At 35.0% G+C, this 23452-nt stretch overlaps 1 protein-coding gene across 1 annotated transcript; it reads right to left on the reverse strand.

Moving 5' to 3' along the window:
* Positions 1-16737: 16737 nt before the first annotated feature.
* LOC114289085 (phospholipase D alpha 1-like) lies at positions 16738-23319 on the reverse strand. Its single transcript, XM_028232728.2, has 4 exons — positions 23060-23319; positions 20407-20478; positions 18417-20325; positions 16738-17282 (listed from the first exon to the last, which is right to left on the reverse strand). The coding sequence occupies exons 1-4, from the start codon at positions 23162-23164 to the stop codon at positions 16849-16851; spliced, it is 2520 nt and encodes an 839-aa protein (XP_028088529.2). The 5' UTR covers positions 23165-23319; the 3' UTR covers positions 16738-16848.
* Between the last annotated feature and the right edge of the window lie 133 nt (positions 23320-23452).

Below are 23452 nucleotides of genomic sequence, written 5' to 3' on the forward strand. Positions count from 1 at the left end.
GTGAGCATGCTGGATGGCCTAAAAGAAAATAGAAGTAATAGAAAATATTCTAAGTATGAAATGAAGAGAAAGAAAGAAAAAGTACCAAGAAAAAACACTTACCTAAACAGAGCGCTGAAGCATCAGAGCATAGTTCTCGTACTCGCTGAACTTGGCATTTCGCTCTAGATCACCTGGAAGAAGCAGAGTAGTACTAAGGGCAACGCCGACATTGATGTCATCGGCGCTATCACTAGCCATAACAGGCTCATCTTCCAGAGTGATTTCGGGGCCTAGGGGGCATTAGGATTTTTAGACCCTGAGGTCGTTGCAGAAGATGACCTCGGCCTTTTAGATTTGGTAGATTCAGATGGAAGTGTTTCAGCGGACCTCTTCGTGGGGACAGAGGCAGTTTTCTCACTCGGAGCCAGTTTGGAAATTGACAAGGTATCCTCAGAATCGATTTGAGGCACCTTTGCCTTTGGCTGAGCCTTTTTGATTCATTTTGGCTTTGGAGGAGGTTGGGTTTGTGTTGGCTGAGCGTCAACGTCAGAGGGAATACTGGCAAAGAGATCTTTAGCAACCGGTTTTGGGCGGCCCATCTCAGCAGCAAGAACAAGTCGTCGACGACGTTTTCGTTGAGATGGTGGGATCAGGTATGGAGCCGAAGTAGACGGCTGTTCTGCTGGATCAGAAGTTGATCCTTGATCTGGCCGAGACGAGGTAGCAACTGAAGGAGTTGTGGCAGAGGGAGGAGATAGGCTCTTCTTTTTTTTCCTCTTAGGAACGTCGGGAAGAGCTGATTTGTACGTCGGGATGAAATTTAGTACCAGTGGGGCCCTTCGCTTATGAACGGGAAGGTCCAGTAGTTTCTTTAAACCCGGACTTGGGTAAAAAGACTTGCAGAAGTCTTTTCCTGGTTTTGGAAGAGCTGCAAGGAAAAACAAACATCAGCATATTTGAAGTATTAAAGATTTTGAAAGCAAGTAAATGTGAAATACAGGGCTCTTACCATTGCCCTCTACGAAAACTGTCCGAGAAAGAGAGTAGAGGTGGAGGTCCTCATCTGGAGCAAATTCCCAGTTCCCCGAAGTAATAAAGTAATCATCTCCAGCTCCCTTGTTGGAGTCTGGGAGGTCGGAAATGATTTTGTACTCCGTTGACCTCGGTTTGAGGTAGTAAACATAGCCTGTGTCCTTTTTTAGGCCACACATGGTATAACAATACTGGATATCGGCTAAAGTGACCCTAACGTTCTCTTGTTTTGCTAAGGCTATGATGCCATTAATAACTCGGTAGGAGTTGATGGCGAGCTGCATTGGGTTTAACTTGTAATAATGGATAATCTCGCGAAAAAGAATGTTGAGTGGGAGTCGAAGTCCACACTCGATGAAAGCTACGACAGGAAGGGGCATGGAATCAGCTGTGGGCATAATAGAATCGTCCTCCTCAGCCAGCCTTAGATAGACATCGGCAGGGATTTCAAACTCTGTCCTAAAGTGATCTAATTTGGTTGGGGTATCTACCCTATGCTTCCACATAGCCATAATGTCGGCCTGAATTAGAAGAGTTGGATTTCAGAAAGAAAGGGGTTTTGAAGGGTTTTAGGGACCTCGGCTGAAGCTTAAAATCTATGGGGAATCGTTTCAATTTTTCCTAAGAAGACTGTCTTGAGTTCTACAAACAAGTCCCAAACCTAGATCTATGGAAGCAAAGATCAAAGGCACGAATCTGGAAAAGACATAGAAAAACAGAAAACAAAAGCGCGTTTCAGAATCAAGAACAAGGGGGAACTACCAAGAACACTGTGACAAAGTGTGTGAAAGGGCATAAAGGCAAGAACAGTGGCCAAAGTGCAAACAATATTGTGAACAGTGCGTGTATTTAGGACATGGGCAAAGGGCAAGCTCGTGAAATAGAAGCACACTCAGTTATATGATTCACAGATCGAATGTTTAAGCAAAACAGTAATAGCGACAAGTTCAAGAAGAAATCAAGAAACTGAAATAAGAAGGAATAGTGGCTTACCAGAAAAAAAAATGAAGCCGGTTTGAGGATCGCCGAAACAGTGAAAAACCCGCCAAAATGGATGAACGGAACGAGTTGTAAAGCAAGGAGAGCTTGAACAATGGAGGATTTGGAGAGAGAAGCTAGAGAGAGAGAGCAACAGAGACAATGAAAAGTAAAAGGGCAAAAAACAGAAACAAATTTTGTTAAAAATTGGAAACGGCGTCAAAAAGGCCATCAATGCGCCTAGGAGGACGGTTTTGTCAGACGACGCACGCAGGTGCGAGACGATTTTCAGGCGCGTCGCAGGTACGATCCAATATAGGAAAGACGCGTGTCGTAAACAGTTGAATTATTGTGTATGACAGCTCATACGCGTGAAAGGGTTCTTGAAACTTTGTTCTTTAACGAAGACATGTCGGCCAACATAATGATCTTGGCTGAGATACTGTAAACCGACGTACTGGAAGGAAGTACCTATATATAGGTTCCATCACCTCAAAATGCCGAGGTAATAGAACGTAGGAGGCAGTTGTGGGGATATATTTTATGAGTATTAACACGTGGCTAAGGTGACGCCGACGTGTCAGCCGAGGTGCCACGTGTCCTGGTCATGACGCCGAGGTTATCTCGGCGAGGCCGAGGTTATCTCCGAAGATATCGAAATCCGAGATAAGCAGATAAGGCACAAGAGTCCTAGCACAAAAGAAGACTTCAGTTAGGAAATGATAAGACTCTTAGAGAGTTTATCCCAATCCTACTGGGAGTCCAAGATTAGCAATAATCCTAAGTCCATTAGAGCTAGGCTCCTGTTGGGACTAGGATTGTGTTGGCTATAAAAGAAAGGCACCCCCACGGGTCTAAGGTACGAATTTATATTTTGAATAGTGAGTTTAGCATTATTGATTATCTTTGAGAGATATACTGACTTGATCGTCGGAGTGCCCCCGGGTGGTGGACGAACCACCACCGGAATATTCTCTTTCTGTTGCAGGTTAGCCAAGTGTCATCTATTCTGCCAGTGTTCTCTAGCTGAATACTGAGTTGGGCAGTGTGATCGGAAAATCACTCACACAGTCTATATTTGTATTGGATGAATTGCATGCAATTTTGTATCTAATATAATTTTTTTCTATGTCGATTAAAAAAATAAATTGTCATTTAAAGGAGAAAAAAAACTAAAGAAAGACCAGTTATTTCCATTCCACATTGTGGATCAAACACTACATTACTTAAGAACTTAAATGTTGTAGAAGGAATAAATTTGCATAGTTAACAAACAAGGTGACACCATTGTTACTTGCTAAAGAAGTTGAATACTCAAGTAGTAGAGACCACAAATTGAAACATATCAATAGAAAAATTAGCTACACTTGGCTTTTATGATTGATTTATCCATTTGGTTGTTTTGGGTTTTCTAGTAAATGAAATCTCAGTCCCTAAATTTGTAGAAATTGGAGAATAAGCACATGTTGGGCAGAAAGAGATTAAAGCAAGCTTTGTTTTTGTGTAATATAATAGTGTAGAGCAATGCCTAAAAGGCCATAACTAGTCAAGTCTGGGGAGGTTGGAGAGGAGGAGTGAAGAGAGAATGGGAAGAGAGAATGAGAAGAGAGGAAGAAGATAAAATTGACAAATTTTTGCAAATTTGAAAATTTTATTGAGGTATTTTTGTCTTAAGAAAATAATTTACTATCAAGCATGCACGTATAATAAATATATATATTTTTTGTTACCATCATACCACACCATCGCATACTATCACCATTGTCCTTTGCTAGCCACTGCCATCACACAAAGGTTTCATCATGATAGTAGCCTCTACCACTCATCATCATTGCCATTTCTATCTCTTATACTCTCTGGTCAATTCCCTAACTATCTAATCTTCCCTATCTTCTCCACTCATCGTTTGATCTCTCTAATCTCCCTTCTTTGTCCCTCCAATACATTGACATTGTTTGGTTTGCATATTGTTTCTATATGATTATGGAGTAGATTTTATGGTCTGCCAATTGGATGATTGATTGAGTAAGGTGGGTCGATCGGGTAGAGGAATGAGAAACCTAATGTCGTGATCATTGGCTTGGTCATGATGATTTCTGATAGAATTGGTAGTTGGTGAAGAGTAGCGGGAGTGAAGGTGAGTAGAAGGTAATTATGGTGAGAGGAAGGAAGAGGAAGCAATGATAGATGATGAATAACAGAGGAGAGAATTGCAATGGGTTAAGGGAAAGATGTTAAAAAAGGTGAGCTAAGGGTAATGAGGTTGTTTTATTTAGTAGGGAAGGGTCCATAATATACAAATTTTATGCTTTATGTTAACATTGTTAAAGAACAAACTCTAATAGGAAATGTCAGCATGATTTTTGAAATGTAAGGGAAGAATCTATATTAAACCTAAACCTCAGGGTTGGTGAGTAGTTTACCCTTTAGGTTAAGTCATACTTAATTTGATTAAAGGTAACTACATAGAAACTACTTATATGGTTTACCCTTAGTTTACCCTTTAGGTTAAGTTATACCCATATGGTTCATTATATATACATACATAGAAACTGTGCAAACAAATTTCACATGATGATGAAATAAAATGCATATTATCATTTATCATATAATTTTGTGTTCGGAATTAGAAATAAAAATGTGTTCCAATGATGAGATTTTCTTATCCACTATAAAGCATTAACAAGAAAATTTTTGTTGATATAGATGTTATGTCCTCCCTAATTGTGTTGTTAACGAGTTGTAGTAATGGAACTATTGCACATATCATTTCAAATCGATCTTTCTAAAATGTGTATACCACATAAACACAAATAGTAAATACATACAGATATTATTTATAGACTATATACTAAGAGACATACCTTGTCAAATAAATTAAACCCCCATCTAGATTTAGTATGCAGCTTATTGATCTCAAAGATGGTGACCCAAAGCATCCCATGGAGCAAATTCGAATCCAGAACCATGGCGTACCAAAACTACTAGCAAATTGGTTGAAACAAAAACAATAATATTTCGAAAGCATCTAGACTCAAAAATAAAATAAAATTATAAAAAGAGTTTAGCATGCATGATTCAAACAAGTATGCATATGTATTAATTACATCTATTAATGTAAATATATTAGTTAGAGCATGAATGGAACCTTAAATATGTGTGTTGTCCTTGAGATGACTTGCAATATGTAGAGAAAAATGTGCTAATTTGCAAAGGTATTTGCACTTTCTTTTGTAGGAGATAGTCATATATGGTACTTTCCTTGTATTCATATGAAGAGGAAAGAGAATCAAAAGTACATATCTTTACTTTCAAGAAACAAATATCTCTTGTTTGGGGATATATTTTCATGAGATTCTTTATAGCAATTTGTATGTATATGCATATATATATATATATATATAAATATACAAGACCCCTTAGAAGAGGGCAAGCAGGGGCGGAGCCATGCTGGGCTCAGGGGGGTCATCACGTGCCCCCTTGAGTTTTGGGAAATTTTTTTTTTAACATAAAGAAAATATATTAAATAAAAAAATTATAAAAATATTATTTAAAGTAAAATGTCAATGACATTTTTAAACTTATGAGAACAATAATTGTTATTTTGGTTGAAAATAAAGAGGCTATATTATTATCTATAAAAATTTCAATATAATGGTGATGTCTATTATTATTGACATGCAAACATAATAAATTTCATTGAAGATATAGAATTTATTGGATTGTTAGTTACATTTGACATGTACAATTTATCTTTCATATGTTTCTTTCCATTTATAACTAAAATGACCACTATATAAATTATAATCAAGCAACACATTTTCAATTATAAAAACAAAAAAATAAAAAAAATTACAATAGGTCATAACTAATATCAGAATGAGTTAACTAACTATTACTTGATATATAGTCATAACTAAAATAACAACCATAAGAAGTTATAACTAAATTATATCAAATACTATAATGTGTTACAACTAAAGATCACGAAGATCATAATTGCGATATATGATAGACATTTTTTTTGCAGTATGTTTTATAGAATTTCTCTACTAAAATATATCATTTCTGTCTCAACATATCTGCTTTTTTAATTTTCTAATCCACCTATAAAATAGTTACTCCCCAAAATTTGTATAAAATTTAATCTCAAATCCTTTAATTTAAAATTCACATTTATCCAAATGAACTCTTAACAGTTAAGTTTAGTAATATCTCATTGTTGTTTATTATGAAAAAAAAAATTAATCAGTGTGTTTGGTTTGAATTTTTTGGATTAAGTTTTTTAAAAATTGAGTTTTTTGATTTTCGTGTTTTTTTGTTTTTAGTGAATATTTTTAAAATTTTAAACATTTTTTAAACTTTTTTAGATGCATCTTACTTAGATGTATCTAAAAAGTAAAAAAATTGTGAAAAAATATTTTAAAAAATTAATAAGTACATAAAAATACAAAAAATGTACTGAATTCTCATATATATATTTTTTATATTTTTGGTGTTTAGTGAATTTTTAAAAGATTTTTTTCACAATTTTTTTACTTTTTAGGTATATTTATATAGGTATGTCTAAAAATTGCAAAAATAATTACTTAAAATATTAAAAAAAATCAGTAAAAACAAAAAAAAAATAGAAAACAAGAAAGTAGAATTTTCTGAAAAGTGTTTTTAGAAAAATGGAACCAAATTATCATTAATTTGTGCCCCCTCTGTACTGAATTCCTAACTACGCCACTGAGGGCAATTGTAAACAATTTGAGAAATATATATTCCCAAATTAGGATTTTAATTTGAGAAATATATTAAGATGGTATTGCTATACAAATAAAATTTTATGTATAGAAATTTCATACATAATGATATGGCCTTTAATGCGTTTTCATTGCAAACTAAAATACCCATTATTGTAACTTGCCATATTATTCTAATTGTGTTTTGTGTATAAGAATTCTATTTGTAAATCATTTTCTTATTAAGATTATAGACTAATAGGTTTTTTTAGTAGCTTTTTGATTTTTTGACTAAAATATGATGTAAAAAAAACTGCTATGGTTGGGATATTTTTTAAATTTTTACGAAAAGATGTGCAAAAAATAAAGATAAAAGGGAATATTTGACGTTTTGGTATAGGTTGTTGAATTTTTGAATTTTTTAGTGACTTTTTGGCTTTTAGATTAAAAAGTGATGTTGCCAAACAAGGTCTAATTTTCTTCATGAAAAATAAAAAATATTCAACCTAAACAAAATGTGAAAAAAGAAATTTAATTTCACTTTCCAATTAGATCATATATGAAAATGAAACTCGATGCTCTTTCAAATTTTGAAAATCATTTAAGATTGATTCAATTAAATTTCATTGTAATTTTCCTTTCGAAGTACAAAATCGACTAAGAGTCGAAATTAATGATTTTAGTATACAAAACTGCAAAGTCAAGACCACTAAATTTTGTTGCAACTGTCATCTCCGGGCCACACAAAATAATATTACCGTGGTAAGTAAAATATTTCATCCGTCTTCTCTTAATTTTTAAAGATAATCTTAGTTGATAAAACAAAATGGATGATATTTAAACCGTCTTGGTTTTTATGGTGAGAGAAAGATGAGATATTTGTTATGATTTCTTTGTATGACTATATCGGTCAAATAATAATGTTATGATAACCATATTATTATATATATTATGTCATGCATCACTATTACATTAATAACACATATCAGTGGTGGGACTTAATAAATTAATAAAATAATGGCATATGAGTTGTTGGTATGCAAAATATAATAAAATGATATAGTCATCGTAACATTACTAATTATTAAAGATGAGATCAAAAGCTATTTGAATCTTTGCATCTTTAGTAAATTAGAATCTCTCTATTTTTTTAATTATAAAATATACATATATAATTTATTTATTTATTTTAGTGTAAGTTTAGTCTCTCCAAAATATTGATATTTATTACATTTCTTATTAATTTATGTACATTATCATTCAACTTATTATATATTAATATTATTTTTTTAGGAGGATTGGACCGTTCATAATTAAACAATTCAAGGTGCCAGGTAACAATAAGAGATTATTTAAGGATTATAAATTCAAATGTTATTAGTTAAAACAGTTATATTCACCCTTCAAGTTAAATCTAACATATTAACTGCTATCTCTCATACTTAAATCTCGTAATTAAAGTAAAATTGTTACATAGGTTAGGAAAATCATGTATGTCCATCTAATAGAATATTGTCATTTCTCCACTAGATTTTTTTTTTTTTTTTTAAGGTTTATGCAATTATTAGACCCTGGTTATCGGTTGGGCACACTATCAACGTGAAATTCTTAAAAGAGAAGATAATTACTTAATATAAAGGGATTCTTTTACTTTGTTGCTTTTGAAACCATATTTTCTTTGGTTTTTACATGATTATTAAAAATAAAAGGGAAAATTACAATTTACGTCTCCACCGTATCACTTTGTCTTCTCGAACTAATAATAGCAACACTTAATCCCGCTCATCTATTAATTTCTTTTAATCTGAGCCTCTATGACAAAAATAATCTTTCTGCTAATTAATACAATTATATTTCACCTCCTTAAACTATCACTTAATATCACTTCTTAATTAAAAATTGTTGAAAAATAATGGTTTTGCAATAATTTTAATTCGAAATTATAGTAGGATCCAACCATCAGTTAAAGTGGGTCCGAGTGTGGTTGTATTCTCTTAAGTGAGAAGATTACAATATAAAAATAATTAGCTGAAATCATTGAATTGTGAATGAGAATTGTCTTATAAAGTAAGCATCAATAAAAGTTAAGGTTAGATTTGGACTGGGCCTAGACTTATGCTTGTACATCCATTGAGTTTGGTCTTCGATTTGGACTTAATCTTTTGAGCTGGGATAAATAATGCTAGTATGATTTAGATTCTGCAATCAACTGATCGATCAAAGAAAAGAGGTGGTTCTATTGTAGGACATAAGTACATACGTCGAGATAGATGAAAGGGTCATGAGCAATTGTTCGCCGATTATTTTGCCGCAAATCCAGTTTATTCACCTGCAACATTTCGGAGACGTCTGTGAATGCATCATCCTCTGTATCTGTAAATTTTGAATGCTATTGAAGCACACGATCCATATTTTGTTCAAAAACAAGATGCAGCTCATATTCTTGGATTGTCTCCCCTACAAAAGATGACTTCAGCAATGAGAATATTATCATATGAAGTGGTAGCAGATGCAGTTGATGATTATATACGTATTGGGGAAAGCACTGCAATTCAAAGTGTGCAACACTTTTGTAATTCAGTAATCGAAATCTTTGGACCAGAATGCGTGAGATCTCCAAATCAACTAATATTGCTAGATTACTTGCTATTGGGGAGGTTCGTGGATTTCCAAGTATGTTGAGAAGTTTAGATTGCAAGCATTGGGAGTGAAAAAATTGTCCAAAGGCATGGCAAGGTATAAACGTCCCCGAACGTCCCGGGAGGAATGAATCCCCGCCGTTCTGTTCGTTTGTGGGTTTACTACAGTTCGGACTCAAATTGTCACAGTTCTTAATCTGATCTCACGATGTGCAATGTGAGATTGATAAATCACCAAAGAGTCTAAATCCGACAAATCGTTTTGAAAAACAGATTTTTAGAAAGAAGTGTCAAACATGGACTGCTTTGCCAGATACAGAGTCGCCACCTAAATATTTTTTATGTGGGAATTTAGGAAACCCTGACTCGTTTTCCTAAGGCCACATGTCCGTCATCACCAAAGTTGCCTCGGCTCGGGAACTTGGGTACGATTAGGGAAGATCAGCTATGAGCACCCCCGCTCGCCCGATCAAAGATCGGCCACTACTAAACATGATATCTTGTTTTTGAAAACACATGCGTTCTTATTCCGGTTAATTAGCTAATTTTTACTACGTGATGCGCACAGCAAAACAAGTATAGACTAGATTGCCTAATTTGGAACAAAGCATCGCATATCCATTTGTTTGGAAATGGTTTGAAGTTTGCTACTCGCAAGTAGGCTTAAAACACAGATTTCAATGAATTATCCCAATTCAAGCAATCCAACCTTCACCCACAAGCATTCAAGCAGTTATAACACATAAGCACATAACCTCATGGTAAGCATGTTGTCATGGCAGTCACGCACACACATGCAAGGATGCTAAAGCATAAACACTCACCGAGTACTCCAAGCCAAAACAGAAACTAGTTAATAATCATATACATGAGCCTAGTTCACGTTAAGATGGCTAATGCAACACATGCAAAATGCAACTACAATAGGCTCGACTATTCTAAGATGGTATATGATGATGCCATAACTAACACGTATTCAACTTGGAATTAAAATACAATGCAGTTAGTATGATGCGCCGAGCCCGGTACATGCAAGACAAATGTATGGATGCACGCATGCATAGCATAAGGTATGCTAATTTAAATATTCCCTAATACTAACCATTGAAAGCAGGTAAGTAAAAGGGAGAAAGAAGTGGGGGTTGGAAGACATACACACACTCACACACACTTATTACACAATTGCCCTCGCTTGGAGGGTCCGAAAGAATAATACAAATTAATTAACTTACAAGCTAATTAATTATTACAGACCATTTAACTAGTTAAGCAAATTAACTAAGCTAAGAAAGCAATAAAACAGCCTCGGGAAGAGGGTCCAATGCATGCATGCTCGGGTTTGCTCGGAAATCCGTCACCATGCACAAGCTGCCTCTGTTTACACTACTTTATGCCTCTGAAAATTGCGCAAGTCCCAAGGTACACTCTCTGAACACTGTGGGATGCCACCGGCCAAGGGGAAGCACCACCGGCCATGGAATTATGGTCATCGACCATTTATTGAGCTCTCAGCCATCCATTATTGGTCGATCGGCACTTGATTCAGTCAACCGACCATCTTTGTCTGCAGAATCCTGTTTTGACAGCAGCAGAGGGCAAACATGGCATGGCAATGCATTTTCAAGCAAATGTCTGCACCACCACACTCCTTATCATGTTTATGACTCAAGGGAGTTTGGGACTCGACCCTTGGGCCACCAGTTGCGCATTTCAATGCCCGATGGCCAAAGAGGCCAAGGTGTACATTTTAATGTCAAATGTAATGCACACAAAACAAACAAGGGACCCAGCCTCTATCATGGTGATTCAAGAGGCAAGGCATGCATGCAAAATGTAACCTAGGCATATGACCTAAGTATGCAACATGAACATGTGGACAAACATGCAATAGGCACACAACCTAAGCAAACAAACATGCAAGGCATGGAACAACTATGCTAATGACAAGCATACAAGATGCAATGTGGACATGTAAGTATGCAAGACATGTGACAACATGTTAAGCAACTTAACCAAGAGAATGCATGCCAAATGCAAAGTGTTTCAAGCATGCAACAACATGCGATAGGCCAAGCATGCAACAACACACAAGGCGAGCATGCAACAACATGCAAAGGATGGTCTTAAACTAGTTTGGGCAGCTCTCAAATAAGCCCAAAACAGTGGCCAAATGCCAAGGAAATAAAGGGGAAATGCACATACCAACATGCATGCAAACATGGTCCAACACTTAGGCACGAGAGGGGACTTTTAAGCACACTTAACATGGACAAATAGCATACATGATAAGCATTGAAAACATGTAGGAGGTGATGCCAAACCAACCTACTAATGCAAGCAAGGCATGCAACCAAGCCCAAGGACTTAAACTATGGTCATGTGACACATGAAGCAAATGACTAAAGTGAATCAAAACAGTCCTAAATCATGCCAAAGTAAGCCCCTAAAACCACTTAGATGGCATCTAAATGATCTAATCCTAGAAGCATACACAATGGCATAAACATGGAGCATGAAACACCAATCTTTTAAAGCATTAAAAGAGCATCAAATGCAAGCATACAAGCATGCTATAAGGACTGAAATGACATGATAAGCGGTTCCAAACCACTGAAACAAAGCAAGTAAAGCATGCTAGAGGGGTCAACACTCAAGGCCTACAAGGGAGATTGCATGGTAGCTATACAAAGCAAGCCATGGATGGCCCAAATAACCAAAAACAGACCTCAAACACGTCAAAACATGCATAAAAGCTTCACAAAACTAAGCCAAAATAAGTAAGCATAGTGGTCTAGATGCTAGGTGCATGTTAAGGCAATTTCATGGCATTACAAGACAAGTGTGCAAAGCATGCATGGTGTGTCTAAACCAACTTAAAACAGTGCTACATCATGGCAAAATAAGCACAAATAACACTTCAGACATGGCCAACATGAACTCAAGAAAGGTGCTCACACATGAGACTAAAATGACAAGTTTTGAAGACAACAAGGAGAGGGGATGGCCCTCTCCTTCTTGGGACCTCAAAGCACCTTCCCCACCACTAAAATCCCTCTGGATTTCAGTGGTGAGGAGGCCCAAACAAGGTGGTCCCGGAGCTCACCAAAATGCACAAGAACGAGGCCAAACAAGGCCTAAGAGGGGTCAAACAACCCCAAACACCAAAGCAACCTTAAACAACTATTTTAAGCAGGTAAAAAAAAACTTTTGTATGTTATACACTAAGCTTAAAAACAGATGCAAGGATGGCAAAAAACCTATGCAAAAAGGAGGTATAAAGGGGCAAAGTTCTTACCCTTGAAGACATTCTTCAAGAACAATGCTCCAGCAGCCTCTCCAAGCTTAGATCATCTCAAAAACTCTGAAAATTACTCCTTAGTACCTCAGTAGCTAAAGCAAAGTGTAACACTAGGTGTTTGTGCACAAAAGTAAGGACAAAAACACACAAATACACAAAGAGAGGAAGATATAGAGATAGAATAGATACACAACCCTAACCCTAATCTCAGACCCTCCCTTGAACTTCTGGAACCCTTGGGGAGGGAGGAGAAGGCCTCCTCTTATAGAGATTCACTCTTGCAAAGCTTACAAAACAAGCTAAGCAAGAGTGAAATCCCTCCATACACGTGTATGGAGGGGGTGCAAAGTGGGTGCCAGCTATCACAGCTGGCACAAAATATCTGCCAAAAGCAGATGCACAGTGGTCGGCCAGCCAAAAATGCCAAATTGACCAAATAAATGGTCGACCGACCAAACAGAGTGCCGACCGACCAAACATTTGGCCGATGGCAACAAAACAATGGCCGGTGGCCTCAAGCTATGGCCGGTGAGATGTGGGGATGGCCAACAAGCCATTTCCTGCTCCTCAAAAGCAAAACACAAGTGTTTGGTGCAAAACCAAACACAAAACAGGCAAGTCGAGAGGTCTTGAGGCAAGGCGCGTAGCCGAGACCTCCGAGAACTCAAGACGAACACGAACACGAACATGGATGATCACCGAGTGTTCAAACGATGACGTCCAAGTCTTGAGGACGGTCAAAAATGGGGTGTCTATACAAGGTCAATACGTAGGCCATCGGGAAAAAACCAACCATCATTCTTGAAGCAGTAGCTTCTCATGACTTGTGGATTTGACATGCATTTTTTGGAATGCTTGGATCACACAATGACTTGAATGTGTTGGATCGATTGCCCTTGTTTTCTAATCTTGCCCAAGGTAAAGCTCCCTCTATCCATTACACTATTAATGGGCACAATTATAATATGGGTTATTATCTTGCTGATGGTATATATCCTCAATAGGCAACACTGGTTCAAACAATCTCTTCTCCTCAAGGAGCAAAGAAGCAACATTTTGCAATGATGCAAGAGTCAGCAAAGAAGGATGTAGAGCGGGCATTCGGAGTGCTCCAATATTGATTTGCAATTATAGGTGGTGCTGTATGTTTTTGGGATCCGAAATGCTTAGGAACATAATGAAGAGTTACGTTATGAGAGAAATGAGCATCTTGATTTCGATTATGATACTTCATCAACCAACTCACCAGTAGAATTTTTTTGTAGTACTAACAATGACTTCTAATCATTTCTTTCTCATCATTTAGGTATTAGAGATAAAAATGCATATCATGCCCTTCGTAATGATTTAATAGAGCATATGTGGCATCTTCATGGTGAAAACTAAATTCGCCACGTGGACAGGAACATATACTTTTGGTTATTTTTTTGGAATGAGAGGTCATTACGCAAGGAAAGTTGACAATGTTTGTTTGTTGTTAGTGCTCTTCATAATTTTGCCAATTCTTAAAGCTGATTATCCAAGTACTTGACAAGTTCTATTATGATGTTGTGTTTTGATAATCCAATCCATAAATTTGACAATTCATAAATGTTGTGTGCTGATTATCCAATTCATAATTTACTGATGTTGTGTTCTTATATATATCTACATATATTAAATTATAAAAGAATTTCAGTTTTGATTACCATGTCTTAATCAGTTGGTGGATTCGAACATGGATATGTATGTTGCGTGGTTTTTTTTGGTTGTGTTCTAAATTCATCCCACTTAAAACTTCGGCGCAAAATATCCCAACTTGTATTAAATGTGAAGTGTTTTTTTTGTATTACATGACACATCTACTTCGCTTCAGCGATCTAAAAAATAAAAATTAAAAACATATCGATAACAAGTATACATTACAAAAGAAAATTGATATTTAATAACAAAAATAAAAATTACCATGTCTGCCTCAGTTGTTCTACTTTGTTGCCTCAATTGAATTTGCTTAAGAAAATCATAGAATTTATTAATTGCCTTTTGCATGACAGACCAACGGTAAGATAAAGAAATACGGTTTTGATTTGATTCGCCGCTCACTTGTGAATTAAAATAAACGAGTATTCGTTCCCAAAATATTGCCATGGTCTGACTATTACCAGTAGTGAGATCTTGAGAGACTGCCAACCAAGATCTACATAAAGTTTCATCTTTTATAATTGTGAACACTTTACTATGAGAAACACGAGAAGTTTCCGAAATAAAATTAATATCGGTGTTGTGCTCTGAAGTTTGTAATTCCTAAAACATTTCAAAATCTTCCAAGAAAATTCAGTAGGATACAACATCCAACTTAGACAGTGAAATATATTGTAATAATATACACTGACGCTGAGAAACAGATAATATACACTAAAGCTCACAAAAAAAATAGAAGTTGTAATGATATTGTCAAACTGAAAACTCACAAAGAAAATATAAATTCTAATGATATAGTGAAGTTAAAAGATTGGTAAATTTTATAAATCACAGCAATGGTAAGTTTGTCAGATACTTTGTAACACCAACAGTAACTTATTAGAGTTACAGGTGTAGAAAGGCTATATTTGATACAAATTTAAATCTATATACCATGCAACTTTTCCATGTTGCATTTTGATAGAAATTTAAATCTATATCAACCTTGAATTTATTATTAGTGCCACAAAAACAACGTAATTGTGAAGCAGTTCGCAGGCCAACCAACTGTTGAAGCACTGCACAGCAGCTTTGCATTTTTTGTATGCAACGGACGACTGGTGGGACAACTGGCCGGTTGTTCAGTGGGACCCACCTCTAATGTAACACACAGTATTTTGATAAAATCTGATCCAGCTCCTCATTTTGGTGAAAGTTTTGGCTCGTTCTCAATTTTATATCATTTTGGTGAAACCATTAGAGAGATAAAAGTGGTCATTTTTCGTCAAATTTAAATCTGGTGATCAATCTGATTCACCGTTGGAGATGGTATTAGGTAAAGTAATTTGATGGTAAATTATATACACTGATGTCATGAGATGAACAAACGTCTTCAATATAAATTTATTTCAAATTTGTGTTTTCAAAACTTGTTTTTAAGTTAAAATCATGTTTTGAAAATATAATCTCTAAAACAACTTAGATTTGAGAATTTTGTTTTTATACAACATGAGATTGGTAATAAAAAAATTTTTTTAAAAAAATGATTCATCATCTTAATTTTGCTCCTCTAATTCTATTCCCAGTGATATAGAATTAGAGGAGGCTAAAAATAAAAGAGAAAATAGTGTGTGACCGTTTTATATAAGTCTTAATCACATCATTATGATGGAATTGAGGGGGGAAATTAGGGGATCTAGTGGCACTGTAAAAAAAAAAAAAATTACTCATTGAATAAGTCTACAAACAAATAATTCGATTTTAAAACCAACTCTAAACGTATGTAGATGGATAAATTTTTTCCAAAAGTGGACATTGGTAACCAATTTTGTAAATTTATGTATTTGAAATCAATTTCTATGTTTAAAGCAAAATTATAGAGTATTTTATCAACTATCTAGTTTTTGTATCTCTTGGACAGATCCTTCATGAATTTTAGATGGAATCCACTTTACCTATTGTGATTTTGTCTCAGGTCATTTCGCCCTTCTTCTCATAATTTTAACACTAGAACAATGAAATTTCTCGGTTTTGTGAAAACAGAGAAAAATTTCCATGTTTCAATTGAAAGTATACTTAGTTTGAAAAATTTTAACCTTTAGTTTGAAATTGGGGAATTGAAATTTAAAAGTAACCCTCAATTTAAAGATATTTGTGTTTTATCCTTGTGTAAAAAATTTGGAAATTCACACGAATTACGAGCATATGAGCAATTGCATAATGTGTAAAATTTTGCAGGGTTTCCCTTACTTCTTGGTTGTATGCTAGCCTAACTCTTACTTCTATGATTGTATGTTATCTTAAAATTGTATTTAGATTTTGAATTTATTAAAGAAAAAGAAAAATGAGAATTTTTTTTTTCTTTATTCGCATCTTAGTCATTCCTATTATTTTAGCAGTTCTCTTCTACAATAAGCACGCATTTTAATTAATTTTATTTATATTCATGTCTTAATTTACATAGATGCTTATGATTTAAGTAAGCAAAGTTCTTCAACATAATAATTTACACAAACTTAGGACAACATTGGTATTAGGTAGTGAGAAATGGAGAAAGGTATTTAGATTTGTTGCCGAGGATACGAGCCTTGGTGTCTGGGAAGAACTCAAATCCTGGCAATGTAGTTATGTTTCCATTGTCGGAGATCGCAACAGGGTACTTGAGGAGGTGACAAGGAAGGTCATCATGGAAATCATCGCTCACGTAGTTTTTCCAATTTCGATCAGCCAATGAATTTATGGCCGTGACACAATCCAAAATTTCTGGGTGATGAAAGGCCTCGTCTACCACTCCAAGGTGTTCGTACCACAACGCAATTCTAAAACCATATATTTGTCCCATGGCAGGCTTGTTTGTTGATAAATGATGTGGTTGATAGCCTCCCATTGCAATCTCGGTATCCCTTGCACCATCCATTGATCTCTGGTTGATGTTTGCAGATCCAATTATTATATATTCATCATCAACTACAAGAAAATTGTAGGATTTCATGTCAGCAATCTTCATGTCATTTGCTAGTAAATGCAAAACAATTTGGTTTGAATTTCATAAAAAAAATATCTCTAATAATAATATCATTCAAGAATATTAAAATTCATGACTTTATTTGTTCTATAAAGCAATGACTGAAATCTAGAAATAGTAATGATGAAAAAGAAAGAAGCTAAGTCAAAAGATATGAAAAAATATTTTATGGTATGAAAATTGTTTTCTATCGCTGGATCCCATTATATCCAGACAATAATGAGCGAGTGCTAAATGTACACGACGTTTGTTATGTGAAACCACATAGAAGATGAAAAAAAGTGACAACCTTCTAGTGACAACTATCATTTTCCTTCTAGGCTCTATTTGTTTTGTTTGAACGTAAAAAATAAATTTCAACAAAAGTAGAAGGATTATTTGTAAGTCAACTAAGGGTTGATGCTCTCACCCTAAAACAAAACATGTGTTTATGCTCAGCCTAAGTACAAAAAACTTCTATAAGGTCCAAGTCGAGTTGTCGAGCTTGAATTGAAGGGCCTCATTTGGTCTGGGCTTTGCAATATATATATATATATATATTTTGCTTTCACCTTGACTGGAATTTTGTAAGGTTTTCTTTCAAACAATAGAAAATAAGATCAATGAAATTATTTTACAAGTAAATGGTTTTACATAGAAAATATTTTTCACATGTAAAATATTTTAAATCGAAATGAACAAAGCTGTAGTATACTTCAGGAAAGGAAAGGGAGAAATGAATCCTAGGGGGATGAGGAGCTATGCAAGATGAAGAAATAAGCATAATTAGCATAGTGAAAGTATTGATTGCAATTCAAGATATATTCATGGTATTTGTAATATTCTTGAACAACTTCAAGCAATGTATCTTCAGCAGAAAATTTGTTTTATGCATGGATTTCGTTGTAAATATTTTTCAAATAGCTTAGACACATAGAAAAGAACCACAAAAATAGTCATAGAAGACACACAAACTAGACATTCTCCTTTTAGAGTGCCTGAATGAGGATTCAATTAAGTTTTGAATTTGGAATAAAATTTGAAGTTTCAATTAGAAGTAAACTTGTTTGTGCACATGAATAGCCAATATTGCTTACCAATCATCATGTTTGCATGGACATAGATCATGAAGCGCCGAGCAAGCTGAGCTCTATGATAATTAGTGTCGGGATCTGGTTTCTCTATAGGCACATATTTGCCATCTTTTTTAGCCTCTCGCTTGCCAAGGCAGAAAAATGTCAAATAATCTCTAAGGTTTTCATTCATTCCCTTAGCACGAAGGGCATCATAAATGTCAGTATATATCATCTCCATCGTCCTCCTTTGCCAATCTAATATTGCTTGAACAGAAGAAGTCTCAGGTATGCCTTCTGGCCACATTGGAATTACCACATAGACAGTAAACCTCTCTCCTGCTTCAATCTTGCTAACAATCTTAAGTGAGAGCTCCTTTGGTATAAGATGCAATGCACCAATGACTGCATCCTTCATATCCTTGGAATTCCAGCCATATGAGCTTCCTATGAAGTACTGACTTTCAATGTAAATAAAATTCTTTGCTCGTCGAATAGCATTGATATAGGCATCTTGAATGCTTCGGTCAATGGTGTTACCCATTTCAGTAACCAGGCCTATTTTTGTTGCTTCCTTATGTATTGCAGATGCTTCCTCATGATCTTTGGCTGTTTTTTTGTGGTTTTCATGAGGAAAACCCTCAACAGCAGCACTGTCGATTGATCTAAATATTTGAACATTCCATGTTTCAGGATCATGTGTTGATGTAATTGGAGTCGGTGGCCGGGTAATGATTCTATCAAGCTCATTGAATGTGAGAAGGAATTTATTCCCAACTTGTTTATTCCATCTCTGCTCAAAGTTGTATAGGACATCCAAAGCAACAGGCCCTTCAAGCTTGCAATGAATGTCATGCCAGGGCTCTCTTGGACCGCCTTTTCTGATTGACGAGCCTCTAAAGTTAGGCTGATGGAAATCATGGTTATGGATATTGTCCAGAGTCTTAAATAAGGAATGATCTAGAGTATCATACCGCCCATAACAAAGATCAATGCCACCAACAAAACTGACAATCCTCCTCTTTTGTGAATCGTCCTCGGGCATTTCGCTGTCTACCACTATTGTCTTCTGATGGTGAGTTAACATGCTTTTAATTTGAAACCCTTGGACAATACTTGCATCATCAGAATCACGTGGGCATAAAAAACATTGTACCCTTGAGTTTCGAAATTCATATACTATTTCTTGATTGTTGGTTGCCATCAAACCATCTGCCCTCAATGCCTTAACTGAAGTTCTGTCGTCCCAAACAAGCATAAGAACTCTCACACCTTCATCTGCCTTTTTCTTAAGCAGATCACCTAGAGTAATGTTTCCATGTGGTCTTGGCCTCTTTGGGTCTCTTATCAAAGTGATCTTAGTATATACAGACCAGCCTGTAATGTAAATCAAGTGTCTTGCATTAGTGACCGCATCAAAGATATCCTCCCAGCATCTGTGAGGCTCATAAATTTTGCCTTTGGAAAGATTGAATTGAGGGGTAATCAAATCTGGGACATGGGCATCTTGATATAGTGTAACTTTGCAACCCTCCCTCTGCATGAAGAATGTATGAGGGACTCCCCCAAATGAAGGAGTTTTGATTCCCTGAGACCAATTACTGTCTTTAGTGACATCAAAAAATTTCAAATTGACACGGATTTTAGGACTTCTATATATTGGGTAATTTTCTTCGTCCACTATGTCAAGAAATCTATCCACCTCATGCCCAAACATAATGTCCTTGATAGGCAAATAAGCTCTTCCAATTAATGTTTCCCCAATTGCATTACCATCTTTGATTGTGAATACAACATTAGAAATCTTATGAGCACAGTAGATGCGAAATGACTCATTCCAACAAGGATGGGAGTGTTCATTTGTTATCATTCTGGTCCTTGCAACCCTAGCCTTGTCTAAATCAACAGTTGCATAGAGTCTGGAACCAACATTCTGTTCAACATGTTTGATATTCATCAAAAGAATATTATTTCCCAAATCAAAATTTAATACTGAATTTAACAGAAGGCATACCTCAGGCTGATGAAGCACTAATCTCTTGACTTGTGATAAAAATTTCTTCTCTTTCTTTTCTGGAGCAACAGCCTCCAGATTTCCAGAGAGTGATTGGAGACAAAAATAAAAAGTGCATGAAAAAATTTAGAAATCGAAAAGCAAGAACAATTAAAAGACTAAATGCATGATTAATTAGGATGACAAAATACATGAAACAACAAGTGTTTTATAGAAGATAAGAGTCATGGCAATAGAAAATGAGAACTGATAAAAAAGCTATCTATCCAATATGACTTCTTGTCCAAATGATATGTATTGCCTGCTGTTATTGCTTAAAGAAGTGGCAGAGAATTAATAAAAGAGTCAGAGGGTTTTCTTTCATAGACAAAATGGAAAAGTTAAGTGCATTATACAGTAAGCAAAGATTTGGATTGAGACCATTGTCCTAGAATAAAATAACAAAACATGCTAATAAAAATGCCTATTTTGTAGAGAAATGCACGATAAATGCAAAGAGGACGTCACCTCTTTTTCTTTACGCTTTTATATCACGGGTATATGACACTATATTATTTGTTTTCATTATTTCGTTAATGATTCTTTCCAAACAAAGAATCGGTCATGAGTATCCACATAAGTAATGATACAAAAGTGTGACAACAAACAAGTGATACATAACATTTCTCTAACAAAAACTAGCATATATGTATGTTGTTCACATTGAAATTAATTTTAGGTTTATGCTTCATGTACTTGATTAGCAAACAAAAATAAAACCATAATTATTTATTTGGTTCACTAGAATAAAATGAAATGCAATAATCATTCTATCCATTCTCACATTTGATTTAATAAAAAGTTGTAAGAAAATGTATTGCAAACAGAATCATCATCCATATCATCTTTTCTTGTTTTTGTTTGTATTTGTATTGCATGAATTGCACGCAATTTTGTATCAAATATAATTTTTTTTTATGTCGATCAAAAAAATAAATTATCATTTAAAGGGGGAAAAAAAAACTAAAGAATGACCAGTTATTTCCATTCCACATCATGGATCAAACACTACATGACCTAAGAAGTTGAATGTTGTAGAAGGAATAAATTTGCATAGTTAACAAACAAGGTGACACCATTGTTACATGCTAAAGAGGTTGAATACTCAAGTAGTAAAGACCACAAATTGAAACATATCAATAGAACAATTAGCTACACTTGGCTTTTATGATTGATTTATCCATTTGGTTGTTTTGGGTTTTCTAATCAATGAAATCTCAGTCCCTAAATTTGTAGAAATTGGAACATAAACACATGTTGGGCAAAAGAGATTAAAGCAAGCTTTGTTTTTGTGTAATATAATAGTGTAGAGCAAGGTCTAAAAGGGCATAACTAGTCAAGTCTGGGGAAGTTGGAGAGGAGGAGTGAAGAGAGAATGGGAAGAGAGGAAGAAGATAAAAATGACAAATTTTTGTAAATTTGAAAATTTTATGTAGGTATTTTTGTCTTGAGAAAATAATTTACTATCAAGTATACACGTATAATAATATTTTTTTTTTTTTTTTTTTTGGTTACCATCATACCACACCATCGCATACTATCGCCATTGCCCTTTGCTAGCCACTGTCATTACACAAAGGTTTCATCATGATAGTAGCCTCTACCACTCATCATCATCGCCATTTCTATCTCCTATACTCTCTGGTCAATTCCCTAACTATCTAATCTTCCCTATCTTCTCCACTCATTGTTTGATCTCTCTAATCTCCCTTATTTGTCCCTCTAATACATTGGCATTGTTTGGTTTGCATATTGTTTCTATATGATTATGGAGTAGATTTTATGGTCTGCCAATTGGATGATTGATTAAGTAAGGTGGGTCGATTGGGTAGAGGAATGAGAAAACTAGTGTCATGATCATTGGCTTGGTCATGATGATTTCTGATAGATTTGATAGTTGGTGACGAGACAATTAGGCCAAGTGAAGAGTAGCAGGAGTGAAGGTGAGTAGAAGGTAATTATGGTGAAAGGAAGGAGGAGGAAGCAATCATAGATGATGAATAATAGAGGAGAGAATTGCAATGGGTTGAGGGAAAGATGTTAAAGAAGGTGAGCTAAGGGTAATGAGGTTGTTTCATAGGGAAGGGTCCATAATATACAAATTTTATGCTTTCTGTTAACATTGTTAAAAGACAAACTCTAATAGGAAATGTCAGCATGATTTTTGAAATGTTAGGCAAGAATCTACATTAAACCTAAACCTTAGGGGTGGTTGGTGAGTAGTTTACCCTTTAGGTTAATCATACATAATTTGATTAAAGGTAACTATCCATATGGTTCATTATATATGCATATATAGAAACTGTGCAAACAAATTTCACATGATGATGAAATAAAATGCATATTCTCATTTATCATATAATTTTGTGTTCAGAATTAGAAATAAAAATGTGTTCCAATGATGAGATTTTCTTATCCACTATAGAGCATTAACAAGAAAATTTTTGTTGATATAGATGTTATGTCCTCCCTAATTGCATTGTTAACGAGTTGTAGTAATGGTACTATTGCACACATCATTTCAAATCGATCTTTTTAAAATGTGTATACCACATAAACACAAATAGTAAACACATACAGATATTATTTATAGACTATATACTAAGAGACGTACCTTGTCAAATAAATTAAACCCGCATCCAGATTTAGTATGCAGCTTATTGATCTCAAAGATAGTGACCCAAAGCATCCCATGAAGCAAATTCGGATCCCGAACCATGGCGTACCAAAACTACTAGCAAAATGGTTGAAACAAAAACAATAATATTTCGAAAGCACCTAGACTCAAAAATAAATAAAATTATAAAAAGAGTTTAGCATGCATGATTCAAAGAAGTATGCATATGTATTAATTGCATCTATATATGTAAATATATTAGTTAGAGCATGAATGGAATCTTAAATATGTGTGGTGTCCTTGAGATGACTTGCAATATGTAGAGAAAAATGTGCTAATTTGCGAAGGTATGTGCACTTTCTTTTGTAGGAGATGGTCATATATGGTACT

The sequence above is a fragment of the Camellia sinensis genome, chromosome 11 (genome assembly GCF_055761805.1).
Source record: "Camellia sinensis isolate YWXY chromosome 11, ASM5576180v1, whole genome shotgun sequence".
Classification (NCBI taxonomy): Eukaryota; Viridiplantae; Streptophyta; class Magnoliopsida; order Ericales; family Theaceae; genus Camellia; species Camellia sinensis.